The sequence below is a fragment of the Podarcis bocagei genome (genome assembly GCF_964188305.1).
Source record: "Podarcis bocagei genome assembly, chromosome: 17".
Classification (NCBI taxonomy): domain Eukaryota; kingdom Metazoa; phylum Chordata; class Lepidosauria; order Squamata; family Lacertidae; genus Podarcis; species Podarcis bocagei.
In genome coordinates, this window is record NC_138143.1 from 42,953,693 (window position 1) to 42,972,604 (window position 18,912).

General features: G+C 42.1%; 1 protein-coding gene across 3 annotated transcripts in view; it reads right to left on the reverse strand.

The window, feature by feature from the left end:
* Positions 1 to 18,912, reverse strand: part of STXBP5L (syntaxin binding protein 5L) — a 68,942-nt gene that overhangs the window by 28,287 nt on the left and 21,743 nt on the right. For all 3 annotated transcript variants that reach the window (XM_081176190.1, XM_081176189.1, XM_081176191.1), the window contains 8 exons: positions 15,162 to 15,245; positions 13,164 to 13,287; positions 11,494 to 11,572; positions 10,736 to 10,890; positions 8,904 to 8,976; positions 8,043 to 8,190; positions 6,908 to 6,975; positions 5,850 to 5,890 (listed from right to left, as the gene is read on the reverse strand). In XM_081176190.1, coding sequence (XP_081032316.1) covers positions 5,850 to 5,890; positions 6,908 to 6,975; positions 8,043 to 8,190; positions 8,904 to 8,976; positions 10,736 to 10,890; positions 11,494 to 11,572; positions 13,164 to 13,287; positions 15,162 to 15,245 — 772 coding nt within the window. The remainder of the gene's footprint in view (positions 1 to 5,849; positions 5,891 to 6,907; positions 6,976 to 8,042; positions 8,191 to 8,903; positions 8,977 to 10,735; positions 10,891 to 11,493; positions 11,573 to 13,163; positions 13,288 to 15,161; positions 15,246 to 18,912) is intronic.

Consider the following 18,912-nt stretch of genomic DNA (forward strand, 5'->3'; position numbering starts at 1 on the left):
AATTTTTCCAAAACCATCCTCAGATTGATGTCAAAGCTTTGCATGCCTGCTGTAAGGTTTATAAGGCTATCTCAAGCTTAACTCCTACAAATCTCCTCCTGGCCGCTGCTTCAGCTCCTTTGCCCCCCCTCCCAGTCCTCATGCTGCCTTCAGAAGCACCATCTTATCAGCCTCCCAAACAGGCAGACATTTTTTCTCCTTCGGCTCCTGTCGTCCCTCCCCTGCATTCTTCGCATTCAGCACCCCCCATTTCCACTCCTCTCCAAGAAGAGACTCTTTGTACTGCTGCTCCATTGCTGCCTTTTGATTCTGATACTCCAAATCTCTTTCCTGTGATTGCTCCTGCACCCCCAGCCCCCGTCATGCTGACCCAAACCGATGTTCTCGATGGGCTGACGGGAGGAGGCAATTTTCTTCCTATTGCCCAACAGTTGGCCCTTGATCCTATGTATTGGGCAGCCACCACAGCCTCAGCCCAAGAGGCTCTGGCCTCTGTCCCTGATGACAGGAATGAGTGCGGTGGCCTATTGGGAAGCATCAGACAGGACCCTGCAAAGCCCTATGGACAATTTGTTGATCGCTTGTATAATACCTTCAAGCGGCAAGTTCAGGACCTGGCAGCACAAGAACTGACTATACGCCAGCTTGCAAATGAGGACTGTAAGCAAGCGCTGCGCCTTCTAATGGCAACATCAAATATAGCCATTGCTGATATCCTTACAGCCTGCCAGTCAGTGGGCACTGAGATGCACAAAGCTCATCTGCTAGCCACGGCCTTGTCCTCCGCCGTGTCCCAAAATCCTGCAAAGGATAAAACCTGTTGGCTTGACAGTGGCTAAAGAAAAAATCCAGCGGACTTTACCTATTACGTACCTGGGACACAAGCTGACAGCATCTGCAGCCATTCCAGTTACGCCTCAACTACAGTTTCCTGGTCATCTTAAACTGGTGGATTTACAACAAATTCTTGGACAGCTGAATTGGATAAAGAGTTATTTGGACCTGCCCACCTCCACTTTGTCTCCACTATTTTCTGCCCTTAAAGGACATAAGGATCCAGCAGACAAGATCACAGTCATTTCTTTTGATGCAGTCAACCCTAGAGGCCTGCATCCCCTGGCAATTTAGCAAATGGATGTCACCCACACGCCTTCTTTGGCTCCATTTTCTAAGGTACATCTCACTGTGGACACTGCCTCTGTGTCACCACGTTTCATTGGGCTTGGATTTTTGACTCAGCAGTACAAGGAGCAATACATCAGACTTATTTACAGCAAATGGGCTCCTGTATCTGCAGAAATGGTTGTGTGACTTCTTCTGGATTATGGTTTTTACATGCCAATAATCGAGCCACGAAATACCACGCAGGTTGCTCGGAAACAGCCATTGGACTAATTTACCATTCTCATCCTTATTGGCATCACTTGGATTTTACCCCCCATATTTTTTTTTTCCTCCTCCCTCAGGAGTCCTGCCCTATGATGTGTTCCCCTGAGCATGTACAGAGGGCTGTCTTGGAACTATTGTGGACTCTTGGCAAGGGAGGGGGTGAGGTTTCAGTGTGTTCCAGTTGTTTCATTTTTGTGCTTTGGCATGGTTCCCGGACAGAAGGCGGGTTGCGGTGTGGTTCTTTGGCAAGGCTTGCAAAGACAATGGGCTCTGTTCTCGACCTTGTTGCAATCTTTTAGTTAGTTACAGCAAGCGGAATATGCTTGAAGCGAAATATGCTTGGCTAGTGCCTTTTAGCTGCTGAGAAAAATGATTTTAAAAAGCTTCTCAAAGCTTTCAGCTTTTTTTTTGGTGATGGTATTCTAGCATTCCAGTAAATGCTTCATTTAAGATTAGCAATAATATGAAGGACAATCGTATAAGTTTATCGCCTGTGTTTTGTTGCTTGCAGAAATAGTGCCTTATTGTTTTCGTTTCAATCATAATAGAAGTAAATTTTTAGGTTATTATCCATATTGTAATTGGACCTATGAGTATGTTAATGGATCTTCTTGTTTTTTTTTAATGTTACCACTATGAGTGATAGACCAAAAGTCTCAGTTAATAATGTCACAACTTACATGACTTATGAACAACAGGCTGCGTGTAGAGATTTTTATGTTTGGTTGGACTGGATGAGAAAGAGCAGTAAATCTACATGTTTGCTTCAATCTGATTTATGGTTATTCTGTGGCAAATTGGACCGAAGCTTTGTTTTTAATTCTATCATCTTTGTTTTAAAAATAATTAACAAAAACAAAAAAAACAAAAAAAAAAGTCAGAAATGAGAGAAGTTGCTTTATAAACTTTTTATGCTTTAAATGTAATCTTTGCCTCTAAAGGTGGAATTTGTGCCTTAATTCATTCTCATTATTGTATGTATATAACTGATCAATCAACCAATATTTCTGCTATTATTGATTATATGGAACAAATGATAACCCATAATCCTTTGAATCCACCTGAAGGTTTTGATCCATGGGATTGGTTATTTTTTTGGTTACTTAATCGATTATGGTTAAGAAAAATGTTATTGATTGTAATTGCATGTATTGTTGGTTTTATTATGGTGTGCTGTTGTATTCAATGCTTGCTTTTTTTTGATTTCCCAATGTACTGCATGGTGGTTTCGACCAAGGCCCACCATAGGGGTTACAAGGGGAATTTCTGTTGCAAAATATAAACGCTTAGGTAATGGGAATGCGATTCTGATTAAGATTTCCTCTTATAATATAAACAAGAAAAGAGGGCATGTGGGAAAATGATTGCTTGTACATAAGAGCATGAGCAGAGTTCTTATTATTGCAGAGTGATTTTACAGCACGAGATATTGTTAAGAGCTTGATGAGCACGTGAACACCTCATGCTAGACTAATGATTGGCTCACATAGCATAACACTCTCTTTGTCTGTGGGCAAAAGCAAGGTTACATTCCTTTGATTTGGTACTTTTGAGTACCAGGCAGAGCAAGCGCAGTGCTGGAGGAGAGAGGATGATTTATTTCTTACTGCACACAATAAACATGGCACGGCTGAAGCCAAAGCTTTTTCTTCAAGTCATCTTGGTGTGAGACTGATTTCTTACTGATTTTCTTACTGATGTCGAGCTGGATTCTCGACAGGGGTCACACTGTATGAAATACTGTATCTCCCTTGTTCTAAACACAATTCTATGCTACGTGCTACAGGAGGTTCTTAAGTAATGTGAATTCTATCATCTTTCTTTACCACACAACTCTGTGTCACTCAGCACTGTAATTAATTATTATTAATTAACCACACTTCATCCTGAGGTTCCAGGGCGGGTTACAACATTAAAACACATTAAAAAGGCACAGACAGTGGAGTTCCCACCGATGCACATTCTAGCCCCTCACACAGCAAAGCATTGCTCACAACACAAATATGTGTTTCTGTGCCACGGACACAGCAACCAACCTGCTAGTCTTCTTTTTTTCCTTTTCTTTTTTGTTTGCAGAGCAAACAGAAAGCGTTAAAGGCACTGGAGGCGGAGTCTGAATTTGCATTCATTCATGCTACACTGTTCTAAAAAGGAATGGCAAAATTCCTTAAACAACCACCTATTTAACAAGATCCAAAACAAATGTACTTGGATGTAGTGCCAAACTTCTGTCCTAATAACATGGCAACCCAGAGTCCTGCTTGGAGTCAAGAAAGAGCCGGCTAATAGACCAAGTGTTTGAGCGGCATATGGTTCACCACTTCAACAAATCAATCCCAAGGCTCTGCTGAATGGAGGCCCTGATTACTATTGCAGACTAATTGAACTGCCTCGTTTGCAAATGTGTTGATTCTTGCTCCATGCTCTGTACAGAAGAGTGTAATTGACATGTTGGAGAAACAGCAACTGGGACTGGTGTGTGTTGGCAGCACAGACACCCTACCTTCCAAGTCTAAAGAACAATAACAGTGCCACAAATAGGGAGAGCAAGATAATTACTCCCCTCTAGTAAGCAACAAGCCCTACCATTGCTCAAAAGTGATGTGCTGCACAGGAGAGAGAAAGGGGTGGGGGAGAGAAGGAGGAGGAAGAAAGTGAGCATCCAAGAACTTGGACGGCCATGAGCCTCTTCCTCCTGCACCACCACCACTCTCCCTTTTTGGATCCAGGGATCTTCCTTTCCTCTGCCCTGCCCCTTTCCACAGCCTTTTGACTCTAAAATTTAAGGCTTTTAAATTAAGCCCAACTGCCCAGGTTCACGAGTGCGTACTCCCACCTGCTCAAAGGTTAAAGATGGGGCAGGAGAAGATGATGAGGAAAAAAGGATGCCAAACCAGTTCTGCAGGATCAAGGCTACTCTCACTGATAACAGTGTGTGGCTGATTCACTTGGAAATCAACCAATACAAGAATTAGATACCTGTTCCACCACCACAAGCTACCGTATACTGATATGCCCCACTGTGTGTTGCCGCATAGCACAGAATTAAAACATCACTGAAATTTCCCCTTCCTCATTTTGTTTCTTAGGACTACAGCACATGCTACATTTCGTTTTGTTTCTTAGGGCTACAACATACGCTACATTTCATTCCAGAACCAACGGAGAGGGAATACTTGTTGTTTTCTATTTAGTGCACACACAGTCTAGATCCGTCGCGTATTTGTTGCCCCTAAAAAGCAGTTACTGAGAAACTGGTTTCGTTTCAAAAATAAAAGCTCACTGCAGGTTGATTCTGTATTACCCTGCAATGCGTCCACTGGAAAACCCATGTAGGTGGTCTGGCAATAGGGGATGTCTCACCACCTGCCCAATAGCGTTCTGGGTGGGCATATACCAAGACTGCAACCACCACTTTTATCTTCCTTCTCCCGGGGCATGTGCAGGGAGGAAAAGGTGTGGATAACCTAATGGGGGGATTTTCAAACACATATCAAGTAGCCACACACCCATCCTTGTGCATGGCTAGATCTAGAATCAAGCAAGATTGAAAGCAGTATGTGGAGGGCAAACAGGAAAACTGCATTTCTGTGCTACAAACCTAGATAGCATGTATGCAACCTAGCTGTACCCAGGCTCTTTTTTTAGCCTCTATATAATTCAGAGAAGGAAAGCATAGTAGCACAGGGCAGTATCAAACTAAGCAGTTCTGCTGGCTGAGCTCCTCTCTCTGCATGCTTCCTAAATCTGTTTTGGATTTCCCCCCAACGCTCTGCAGCAGATTAAGAAGACATGTGGGAAGAGGACAGGGAGGGGAAGTTCCATTGCACAGCCAAAAGCGCTTGCGCTAGTGGAGCTCTTCAGCTGAATTCCAGCCATAATAATTTTCATAAACTAATGCCTTTCCAGAGCATAAAAGCCCTGATTCATCATCCCTCTCTAAATCCATAATTTCCCTTGCAATGGGATAACAGTTCAACCCCATGCATTGCTCAGAAGTAATTCATGCTGGGTTCAGTGAGGTTTACTCCCAGGTAAACGTGCGTAAAAACTAGGTGTCGTTTGAATGTTTCACTTGATCACCCTGTCCCTAGAAACAGAATTCCTCTACCTTGAAAAATTGTGTAGAAGAGTGAGATGTTGAAAGGTTGGCCATCTCTGGTTTAGAATTTTTTAAAAAAATCAACATATATACATTTCAGGATTTTTTATTTTGTCACCCTGGAGCATGATGTCACAGAAACAGGAGGCAAAGGGGAACAAATGGCTTTGGACAAAGAAACCACACAGTGATGTGGGTCTCCTTCCACCAACATTCTCACTGAAATGTCGGGAATCAATTTCATTCCATTTGTTACATTAATCCTATCCTTTCAATAATGAACAAATTAAACAATTATTTCCCTTAAATTTGTAGCATGCAGTTATTAATGGTTTAAAAATTGTGTTTTGGCACTTACTGGCAGAAGCATCCCAAAATTTCACTGTTCCATCTGCATGACTTAAAAAGAATAGATTAAAAGTCAATTAAAACAAAGTACAGAACAGTTAAGCTTTTAGTAAGGCTGCGTACAAACTGAAGCTTTAAAGCACATTCAAAACACATTTCTTTCCTCAAAGAATTCTGGGCATTCTAGTTTAACCCTTCATAGAGTTACAGCAGACTACAGTGGCTAGGATTCTTTGAGGGAAAGAAGAAGAATTCTATTATTTATACCCTGCCCATCTGCTTCACATGTGCTTTAAAGCTCCAGTTTGTACACAGCCTAAACGTCACATATATACCAAGGCCCCTGCAGATGCCCTATATATTGCACATTCATGATGATTTGTGCTCATGGTGCTATTGGGGCAGTCAAATGCATCCCACTTTCAATACTGTTTGCAGCAGCAAATGTTTTGGGCAGTCACACTGCTTCTTTTCCAATCAGTGCATATCCTGCAACTTCATGCTGAAGTCCATCCACATATCAATTATGAGGAAACACTGTATAAACACTAATAAAGCACAATTAAATCCGCCACGAATTCACTATTATTGTGTTAAGGCAGGCACCCCCAAACTCAGCCCTCCAGCTGTTTTGGAACTACAACTCCCATCATCCCTAGCTAACAAGACCAGTGGTCAGGGATGATAGGAGTTGTAGTCCCGAAACAGCTGGAGGGCTGAGTTTGGGGGTGCCCGTGTTAAAAACATGCTGTGGAACACATATGCAATACTGTACTGGAGGAGCCCTGGGTCTCCCTGCGGTGAGGGAGACAGACTGAACACAGCTGGTAAGCCACTGTGACGGCCAGTCCTTGTTAGCTGCCTCACATCTTTCAGCTCTTCATTAAAGCATGGAAAGACTGAGCTCTGAAAACTGGGACAAGAAGCCTAGAAATCAGTTTGTGAATCACCAGAGACAACCCCCGAGGACAGCTAGCAAGGTCAAGGGGAAATCAGAAACTGGTTGGGTCCGTAAATGGGTCCACCACTCCTTCAGTAAGCAGCACCCTATAATAGCAGCTTCCTTACCCTGTTATGATAATTTCAGGATACGTCTGTGCTCCGAGGTTCCACGCTCCGCCACTGACAGGCCACTCCTAAACACCATCAGAGGAGTTACATTTAGAATACTGAAATGCTGCATTTTATTTCCAGGAAAGTGACAACTTACAGCTGTATATATGTTAGTGTGTCAGCTGCAGTATGTAGGTGTGTCATGTGAATGTTGCGTGTGCTCCTCCCGGGGCTGGAAAGGGGTTCGTTTAACCTCTGGTTAGCTAGTAAAATTGAATTACTGTGTAGTGAAATGATGCATGTCGAAAAAGTGTTTCACCAACATGAAAAGTTTGGAAAGCTCTGCAATATACCTTTAAAGCATGGGTAGACAAACTAAGGCCCGGGGGCCGGATCCAGCCCAATCACCTTCTAAATTCAGCCCACGGACGGTCTGGGAATCAGCGTGTTTTTACATGAGTAGAATGTGTCCCTTTATTTAAAATGCATCTCTGGGTTATTTGTGGGGATAGGAATTCGTTCATTTTTTTTTTTTCAAAATATAGTCTGGCCCCCCACAAGGTCTGAGGGGAAGTGGACCGGCCCCCTCCTGAAAAAGTTTGCTGACCCCTGCTTTAAAGCACACTCATTCTCTCTCCCCCAAAGGATTCTGGGTACTGTAGTTTCTTAAGGGATGTTGGGAAGTGTGAGGGGTAAAGCTAAAAATAAACTTTGGTCATCATTCAACTATAGCTGCTGTCTTTGTGCTTTAGGGCCAGATTCCAGTGCTTACTTTTAAGCCCTAAATTGGGTGGTTCCTATGTACGTCCAGGAGGGCTGGCGCTCTCTCTCTCTCTCTCTCTCTCTCTCTCTCTCTCTCATACATTCCTCCTATCCCCCTGAGATCTGAGGGAGAAGCTATGCTCTGTGTTCTATCTTTCAACCCAGTAAAACAAACAAAGAAGAAGCACAAACCATTGGGAATATGCTTTCAAAAGAAACCTGCTTGGCCACATTCCTCACTGCATTACATCATCAACTAATAAGTTTTATTTTTAAAAGCTTGTACTGTAAAGCAGACAGTACAGTCTGGAGGCTTTATACAGAAGACTGTGCCAATAAATAAACAGTTCTGCTTCAATAAAATGCACCCAACTTTTCCTCTTTTTACCTTATTGCTGTATCCTTGCTTCTTATGCTTAGCGCCTATGGAATATAGCACAGGAATCAAATCGGGAGGACAGTCAGCAAAATAGTCTGTGCAGGTAACTGGTGATTCATGAATGTCCATGGGATAAGGATTTTCAAATATTGGAAAGCTATTTGAGAAAGATATTTTATGGGATTGTATTAGCTCACCTTCTAAAGCAGAAAATTATGTAATACATAAAGTTTACTAAAATAAAACATACTAGCAATCTATGGGAGGATTTAAAAAAAATAAAAATCATTGACAGCTTATCAGAACTTTTTAAAAGATAAATGGAACATAAATGGAACATAAATTCCACTATAAGGCAGTTTTGCCTCTATTTAATCAGAGTGACGGGAACCAAGTTAACGCAACAAAATGAGGGACCGGTCTTCATTCTCTTTCAATTCTTTGCAAAGACCTGAGGTGGCAAGACTAAAGAGAGTAGGATAAGCAAGAAAGTTATGGAAAAAACCATAGAAAAAACAACAGAGTCACAAACATATGTAATAAAAGCAGTACATTCATCATTTGGAACTTTAATCCCAGAATATTTTCTTCCCACCTCCCTTTAATTGGGAAAATGGAAAACAAATAACTCAACAAGCTTCGGAAAGGCACATAAAAAGTGATTACACAGCAAGAGACTCTAAATTATGTGCTTATGTAATTATGTAAAGATGGATTTTACACAATTACAGATGGAAACTGAGCCTGTTTATTTTTTAACACATGATGGCTTGTCTTTGTTATTCTATATTTCCAAGCTTGGATAAAATAAATAAATAAAGCTGACCTTCATTCAAATGAGTAGTAGCATCCTGCAGACCATATACTTACTGGCTTTGAGTCAGATCGACAACAATGAGATCTTTTTCCAATAGTACAACTACAGCGTAGGGTTCTTGCACTTCTATGAACCAAGAATTAAGCACATATATTAGTGAATATATTATAAGCACATATATTAGGACATTAAATAATAACCAGATCATATATATTCACAAAATGGAGGATTTTAGGCAGGGTTCTGAATAGCTGAAGAGGGTTTTCCAAACTGAAACAAATGCTATTAAACTACATTCCTACTGATGCAGATAAGACTTCCCTGTGAAGGAAAGGGGAAGATTTATAATGGGAAAAGGGAGAGAAAGGGTATGGATGTGGGAAACGGGAACGGAACTATTGGACTGTAAGTTATGTAGCTGCCTTATGAGCTGTACCATGAGTTGAAATTTATGCTGTTGTTAATTATGGTTTGGAAAAATTAATAAAATGATTTTTAAAAAGGAAAAAGCCTGTTTGGAACACTGATGGGGAGATGATGTTATTTTGGTCGTAAACTTGATTGTTATGAACTTATAAATTTGTCTTTAGTATAAAGACAAGGAGTGATGCCTCAATGCCTTTGACTTGTGCTGTATCAGGAAGATTTGGGGCATAACATGGCAGGACAGAGTCTGAGACAACAATGTGCTCTCCCAAGCCCAAATTCTCAGCATGTTCATACTCCTGTCTCAGCAATCTCTGTGTTGGCTTGGCCATGTCCACAAAATGGAAGACGTCAGGGCCCCCAAAGACATGTTCTACAGGGAGCTGGCTTCAGGCACCAGGCCCATTGGCAGACCAACTCTGCATTTCAAAGATGTCTGCAAACATGATGTGAAGACTGGCAACATTAACCCCGCAGTGTAGGAATCCCTTGCAGACGACTGCAGCGCTTGGAGACAGTCAAGTTGTGTATCTGCAGCAGTGACCAGAGGAGGAATAACTATTGGGAGGAGTACAGAAAGAAGTACAGTCGTACCTTGGAAGCCCGTTCGACTTCCAAAATGTTTAAAAACCAAAGTGCGGCTTCTGATTGGCTGCAGGAAGTTCCTGCAACCAATTGGAAGCCGTGGAAGCCTAGTCGGACGTTTGGCTTCCAAAAATAGTTTGCAAACCGTAACACGCACTTCTGGGTTTGCGGCGCTTGGGAACTAAGCTGTTCACCAAGGTACGACTGTACAGAAAGAAGAAACACCATGGTACACCTGAATCGGCACAATTGGATGGCTTTATCTGCCCCAGCTGCAACAAACCATGTCTCTCCCCTATCGGTCTCTAGAGCCACAGCAGGAGCTGTAACTCTCCAGCTTCATCCCCAAAGGTCCACTCTTCCATTGTCTCCTGAGACAGACAGATGCCAACCAACCAGTTTTCATTGGAGCACCTTTTATTCATGTGGGGCCTTGAAGAACTGTGGTGCTGCCTAGGTACTCACCATGCAATCCAGAAAATCCACATTGGAAGCCTATGACATTGGTCCCGCTGCCACATGTGGACCAAACTACACAGAAGTACTTTTTATGGTAACTCTGCTGTTATGGCACATACAGATCAGGTCTGATACACCCACTTAAACTGAGGGACACTTCAGTAGCTTTGGACAATATTAGTATGAACAAACTCTCTGCTCCACACATTCCCATAGACAAGGCACAAAAATCTGCCTACAATGAGGCGGCTCTGCAAAATCCTAGACCAACTGTGGGTGGCAGAACCTTTGAGACTGGAATTATTGGAGGATTTTTTCCAACCCTGCTATCTTTGGTCTCTCTGCTTTACTGTGAGTACAAGGTCCCTACTTGCTTTCAGAGCTCTGGCTAAGATCGTAACACAAAGACGCTCACCATTTGGGTACGGAGTTTCACAAAGAGTTAAAAAGTCGACAATGGGGTGATCCATTTCAAGTACTGTAATTGCTTTTCCATGCATGATTGTCAGACTAGGTCTTCTCCAAGGTTTGTCGTAAGAAAGTCCACCAGAAAAAATGATAAAAGGCTCACTATATTGGGAAGAAATGAAGAAATAAATAAATGATTGTTTCAGATTTTTGCACTGACTTTCAGCCCAAATATTTTTGCAAGTTGCAAAAAAGGAATGCAGTCTGTATGTAAATTGTGATTAAATTCTAAGGGCTCGCACTGATCTTTATAGGGGAAAAGATTTAATTATGAAGCTGCCTGATACAAGTCAGGCCACCGGTCCATTTATCCCAGGACTGCCTGCTGTTTGTAGCAGCTCTGCTTCAGGCAAATTATTTTCTAGCACTTTCATGTGGAAATGTGCTGGGAAGTGAGCTAGGGGCCCTCCGCCTTAAGGCCTGCAATACAGAAGCTTTTAGGACAACCATTCCAGAAGGTACAAAGGGGATGTCCACAGCATATTCGTAGGCTTTAAAGAGGTTCTCTAGACCTATGTTTTAAAACGGGGCAGAGTCTAGCTGGGACGGTGTGTTGTTGTTTTTCTGAGAGTGGACATGGAACCTACAGCATTCTGCCAGTCTCTGGGTTCCAGAAACAGCATGTATGGGAGGTTCAGAACAGCTACTAATGCGATTAAGCTTCCAGCACAGCAAAGGGCAATGTGGGGGGGAAACCCTACTTACCTATTTTTACAGGTCTTGTATTCTACTTTAAGAATTGGTTTACAAGATTCAACTTTTTTCCCATCTCGTTGAATCTTACCTGTTAAAAGTTCACACAGAAATAGCAAATTTATTTTACCTTAAGGCCAGGGCGTTTGCAAAAATCACAACTGCTTGTACTGGCTAGTAAATTCAGGGTTATTCTTTAAGAACCAGGGTGGAAACAATAACCTACTGTGGATTAAAAAAAACATTCCACATAGTGATTATCTGTAGATTCCAACCATTCAATGAGCCAGATTTTGCCTGGAATGGGTGTCAGGTGGGAGGCAACATTTACGGTCTAAAATACAAGGTGTGACCGGAAAGTTCAGTGAACGGTCACAGAAATTGGAAAGCAAGAAATATTTGAACATACATGCCTTACAGACCTTCAAAGTAGGTCCCCTCTGATACAGTGCATCGTTGACAAAGTTCATAGAACTGTTGGAAACTTCTGGAGAAGTCCTCTTTCTGTACTGCATTGTTCCCTTGTCACAGCAGCTTGGACGTGTGAAATGTTGGAAAATCTTTCAGTACAGATTTCAGTTTTGGAAAAAGAAAGAAATCCAGTGGGGCCAGATCGGGAGAATATGGATGGTGGGACAACTCAGTAACGATTTCACACAGAATATTCAATTCTTCCGCCATCATTCGGACGGACAAATGCCGATCCCACATCAATAACTCATCAACTCATTTCCGTTCATGAGTTTGCTGCCGTTCTGCTCATCAATGGTCTGCCAGACTGAGGGTCATCTTCGATGGTTTGCCGCCCTTCACGGAAACACTTAAACCACTCACACACTGTCTTTCGAGTTACAGCTTCATCTCTGTACACAATTGTGAGCATTTTGTGGGTTTCCAATGCCGATTGTATGTTCGAATATTTCTCGCTGTCCGATTTCTGTGACCATTCACCGAACTTTCCGGTCACACCTTGTAGATACGGGGAATCTTAGGCCCTCCGTATGTTGCTGAACTACAACTCCCATCCCTAGCCCTTAGCCATGCTTGCTGGGCTGATAGGAGTTGTAGTTCAACAACATCTGGAGGGCCAAAGGTTCCCCACACCTGGTCAAAAGGAAACCAGGCCAGGTAGTTCACCCAGAGATGGATGGGGTGTCCTGAGTTATGAAGAACAGATAGGTGCTGATAAACCAATTTCTGTGGCCTGAACTCAGAAACTGCGGCAATTCTTCCTCCTTGAAGGCAAAGCTTGACCTATTTATCCCAGATATTTAGACTAATAGAAGGGTGCATGGTTCTCTGCTGGGATATATCCCAAGAACAGCTGGTGCAGTCTGCACCTCATACAGGACCCATTTCTGGAGATTTTCTCTCTTTTCAGAGATGGTGGGGGTATTCATTCCCCTGACATATTCTTTACAATGGCAATCGAGATTAGGTGAAGCAGCTATAACATAAAATCAGGTAAATGGTGCAACAAAAATCCCACCTCAAATGTAGCAATCCTTCCATTGCATTTCATTGAGTTATCAAGGTAATCAATTCTGCACAGCAGTAAATTGCTTCTTTTGCCCCCAGAAGCAACAATCTGCACACTATTTACCTACTATCTAGAAGTTCAAGATTATGGTCTCAGTTCTGTGTGACCAAATAGGGTTTAGTGTCTGCCCCCCATAACTTACCGTGTGGAACAATTATCTGGAAAGGTCTGCTTTGACTTTTTAGATTCCACAAAGTCAAGCTGCCATCAGAATGACTACACATAAAATGCTTCCCTTCATTATGCCACCCAATAGAATGAATAGCCTAAAAAACAATAAAAAATATTAGCAATGACAGGCAAAATAGTCTATATCTGACAATAAAACCATTATACCTTAGAACTACAGAAGCTTAAAATATCCTCTCTATTTTACCATCCAAATGCCATAATTTAGCTCTAGGGAACTTGTACACATAAAACCAAAAGGATACAAAATAAGCTACTCATAAGAAACATTTTTCACAAGTACTCTGCTAATATAGATCAGCTCCTGCAGCCAATCAGAAGCCGTGCTTTGGTTTCCAAATGTTTTGGAAGTCGAACGGACTTCCGGAACAGATTCCGTTCGACTTCCAAGGTACGACTGTAGTCCACTTTTCAAACTAATTTTCTAAAGTGTCCTACATGAAAATAAACATTGTAGGCAGGATTCACCAAAAGCACCCCATAGAATCATAGAATCGTAGAGCTGGAAGGGACCCTGAGAGTCATCTAGTCCACCCCCTGCAATGCAGGAATCTCAGCCAAGGCATCCACGAGAGACGGCCACCCAACCTCTGCTTAAAAGCCTCCAAGGAGGAGTGTCCACAGTCAAACAGCTCTTACTGTCAAAAAGCGCTTCCTCAAGCTTAGTCGGAACTCTTATCAGTGGAAGCCCAATGCACTGAATTTCATCAGTTGAAGCCCTATGAAAGGAACCTGGCTTGTGCAATGGGATCCCCCCCCCCAAATTAGCTCAGGGTGGTGGTGTCCAGAGAGCGGAACAATGCACAAGGGGAAGACACACTCGACTGAAAACAGGGAGGAGGGAGCCTGCTTTACCTCTTGGGCAGGAAATTCAGCATGGTCCAGCTCCTGGTACCCACCCATCAAACCTTTGCTAATGAAGGGCAGATGGGATGGCCTTCACCACTGATCTTGAAAGGCCAGGCAGGGTCATATAGGCAAAAGTGTTCCTTAAGACTTCAGACTGCTTAGGGATGTGAAAGTTTAATTCTGGCCAGACATGAACAGGTAGTAAAGGTAAAGGTAAAGGACCCCTGGCAGTTAAGCCTAGTTGCAGCGCTCATCTCGCTTTACAGACCAAGGGAGCCGGTGTTTGTCCACAGTCAGTTTTTCCGGGTCATGGGGCCAGCATGACTAAGCCGCTTCTGGCGCAATGGAACACCAAAACCAGAGCAGCGCACAGAAACGTTGTTTACCTTCCCGCTGCAGCAGTACCTATTTATTTACTTTCACAGGCATGCTTTTGAACTGCTAGGTTGGTAGGAGCTGGGACCGAGCTCACCCCGCCGCGGGGATTCGAACTGCCAACCTTCTGATCGGCAAGCCCAAGAGGCTCGGTGGTTTAGACCACAGTGCCACCCGCGTCCCTAAATAGTATCAGTAAGGCAATACAAATAAGTGAAAGTTATGCTCGCCTTCCTTTGAGAAGCCTGTATAAGCTTTTTTATATTTAAATTCACAACAATTGAAGCAGTAATTCATAGAGGAAGTAATCAACACAGAACTGACATACATAGTCAGATTAGCAACCTAATCTTAACCAAGTCTACTTATTTTTTTAAAAATAAATTTTTATTGATTTTTTTTAAATATAAACATGTAACAAAAAACAATTCCAAATCCAAATATTGAGATTGAATCTCCTGACTTCCCCCCATCCCTCCCATGGGTCCTAATGATAATATTTACAACTGCATATCAATACTTATCCAAATTTGTATCCTTCTAAATTATCCATACTTTCCGTTACTTTACATGTTTTGACCTGCTTACAGTGGTCTACTCAGACCCTCTGGCACAACTACAGTAACTGCACACATTTCTGAAAATGGACCCCTTTTAACTAATAGCATTTTTTTCAACACACCCAAACATTTGGGTTGTGCTTTTAAAGTAAATATAAATAGCTTACCTCATCGTAGTATAGTCTTAAATCTGCTTTTTTGGATCTCAAGTCCCAGAATACCACAGTCCCATTTTCATAGCCTATCAACAACTAAGGGGGAGGGGGGAGAAAACAAAACAATTGTGTTCTCAAATTATAATTATCTTATGATTTACTACACTTCGTTGTCACATTTTCAAAAAAAAAAAAAGTGTCTCAAAGTGACTTACAGTGTAAAAAAACAACAACCATTAAACCCAAGTATAAAAAAGAATAAAGTAAGAACCTAAAATGCAGTTCCACTTCACCCCACAAAAAAGATGAGCACAAAGCCTCCAAATTAAGGGCTAAAAACCTGGGTAAACAGAAAGGCTCTTGCCAGGTGCCTAAAAACAGACAGTGATGGTGGCAGGCAGGTCTCCCTAGGGAGAGCATTCAAGAAGCGGAGAGCCACCACTGAGAAGGCCCGTTCTCATGTTGCCACCATCCACAACTCCTATGGAAACGGCACACAGAGGAGAGTCCAGACTGGTTCATGTGGAAAGAGGTGGTCCTTAAGGTACTGAGCAGCAAAAGGCTTTATAGGTCAAAGCCAGCACTTTGAATTGAGACCGGAAACTAATTGGTAGCCAGCGCAGTCACACTAAGCTTGGTGTAGATTTATTCAAACTGTCTTGCTCCCGTCAGCAATCGGGCCACTGAATCTTGCATCAGCTGCAGTTTCCAGACCCTTTTCAAACGCTGCGCTGGGTATAACACATTGCAGGAAACTAACTTAGAGGTCGCCAGAGCACAGGCAATATAGGAAACATTTATTTTGAATGCTTCTTTAGCTGTTTTTGTTTAACTATTTATTTAAATTATATATCCTTAGCATCTTCTCATGCATAAAACAGAAAAGAAAATGGGTGTTTTAAGTTGAGGTACACATAGAAAGATGTGTACCTCAATTAGAAAATCTGCTTTTATTCCACTGCGAAGAATTATTTTCCTAATTACAGGCAACAGTTCAACATAATTAACGGAAGACACTAAGTAGGAATAATGACTCAAGCTGCAATTTTACTCGGGGCTTATCCAACCAGCGTTCCCCCCAGTCCTTCCCCCTGGGGAAACCCAAACTTTAGCACTGAATTGGAACAAATGGCCATCTGGTTTTTTACGGATTGACGTTTGTTCTTACTCCTAAACAGTGGGTTTTCTAGGGGAAAGCAGTGGAGCAAAGACCGCTCAGACAGAAAACCACTTGGACCTAAGCTTTCTAGGTACAGGTCAAGTGGAATCAACAGGTTTTCTTTTGACTTCAGTGGAAACAGCACTGTGTCCTATGCTAATATAATTTGCTTGGGTTCTGCCTTACCTGTTACTCTGCTTTCCAAATGCTCTGTGAGACCTGAATGGAACTTGCTGCATAATATTCATTATCTGTTGTGTCTCTGGAAGGTGTCACAATGAAGGCTGGAGACAGACAATAGGTTTTGGTTTTTTCAGCGAGAGGAAGATGGTATGTCAGAGTTGTTGCAGCTCCCAATAAGTACACTCTTTCTCCTGTCCCACTTTCGTCTCTGGGCCAAACTAGATGTGATGTTTTATCAGGACCATTGCAGGCGTGTAGGTGGGAATCTAAACTTTTCCTCCCCTGCTTCATTCCTGAAGAAAGTTCTCCCCGGAAACTGCAATTTACATGGGAAGGAAACTCCCCACCCCATTCTGATGCTATTTGCATTTTAAAAACATGAACATTACATTCAAAATTCAGGTAGGTAGCCATGTTGAATTTATTTCAACGCAGTTGAAATAAAAAAATTAAAAAATAGTCCAGTAGCACCTTAGAGACGGTGCTACTGGACTATTTTTTACTTTTTTATTACATTCAAGGACGTATTTAACATCACATCAAGTTTGGCTTCTCATTTGCACATTTTGTAGTTTGTTTGTTTTTTTAAAGAACTTTGTAAATTTGCATAACCTTTTACATGAGGCAAAAATGGGACACAAGAAAAGACTATGTACACCAGGGGTAGCCAATGTGGTGCCCTTCAAATATTGCTGGACTCTGACACTCCCCAGCTAGCATGGCCCATGAGCAGGGATGAAGGGAGTTGGGCTTCAACAACATCTTGTGGACAACACAATAGCTATCCCTGACGTACAGCATGGGAAGCAATGCTTCTATCATACCACTTCCGACTCTCTTAAAGTCTTGCCTGTCTCCAGCCTAAGACCTCAAAGCCAGACATACTCAATTAGCACACACTGGATAAATTCACACATAATGCTAAACCAAGCCTTTCCATTTGGTCCATGAAATAGCATCACCTGTCCTACACCTGACATCGCATGTGGCTGCAGAAAGGAGGGCTGAACTCCTGGGCATCACAGGGAATTCAATCTTGCTTGGTGCAAGCAAACAAGCCAGTTCCCAGCAGGGAACCCTGCACAAAGGGTCACTTCATTCCTCCCTGTTCAATTTGCTGCTGCGTCGCACTAAGCTACCCATTTTTGACTTATCGTGTTGCCTGAAGGGAAGCCCCTCAGACTAACAATGAGCAGCAGTCAAGGTCTGTTCTTATTTCCCCAGTTGTGGTTTAGTCTCTTAGGCTTCACCGCTTTGTCAGGGGAACTCAATGGAACCCAAAATTTGCCAATCCAGAACAGTTAACTTTTGCATGTCAGTTTATCACAGTGCAGATGACTGTGTTAATAAGGTACATTTTCAGCTGCCCGTTCCAGTTTACTGAGTCATCTCCCGGTGACTCAGTTTCAGAGCATAACTGTGTCTCTGTGATGAACTCTGCTTTTTTCTGCACTCTCAATCTTTTTCTCAAATCTACAGATGTGTATTCCATAGGGCTGAAGTTGTTACTAGATCAATCAGGGAGAGAGGCGAAAAAAGTAGTTGCAGAGCAAAATGATTTATCGTCTTTTCTTCAGATACCATGGCCTACATGTGATACTCAACATTGAGCCTATTCATACAAAGAGGGACAGCTCTCGATTCTTGCCTTTTTGTCTTTTATTTTATAATCATTTATCATAAATTATTTATCATAAATATATATATATATATATCGCAGTCTTTAGGACAAGCCATTTACATCTTCTGATAGCACTCTTCAGATAAATCTGCGAAACAGCAAGCCTGCGATTTATTCACAGGTTTATGGCTGTGGTGCTGGGACCCTGGTCGTTTCCAAAAGACCTGCATTCAGGAGGAATCATCCTGACATGCTTGTGGGAAATCAAATGATAGTGCAGCAAACCAACGTTATCCAACACTTTCCAGTGCATCTTCAGGCAGATGCACCCCATACATTTAAAGCACATCCAGCTCACATGACTTCCCAAGAACCCCGGGAACGGCAGTTTCTTAAAAAATAGCAGCTCTGTGAGGGTGGGGGACTTGTTGGTTATCTAGCCTAAAAAAGTTGTTACATATCCATAAAATATTACCTCTAGTGACTTAATATAATTTTTAAAATTCTACTTCGAAAGTCAGAAATTAGAAAAGCCATGCAGATCCCCCAACATTATTTTACAGAAATAGTCCCAACCACTTAAAAGGGCATTACTAATTCAAAAAAAGTCTAATTATACAACTTCTACCCATCATGTGGTTTTCTCTTTCTTTGACAGGGTTTCTATGCCATTCTGAAACAGATGGTAGCTAGCTAAAACATTTTTCAGTATCAGCAAAGTAGTGGTCATAAGAACTATTGAGACTTAAAAAAATAGCCCAGTAAAATTATTATTATCAGGGTACATTTCTACTACGAAT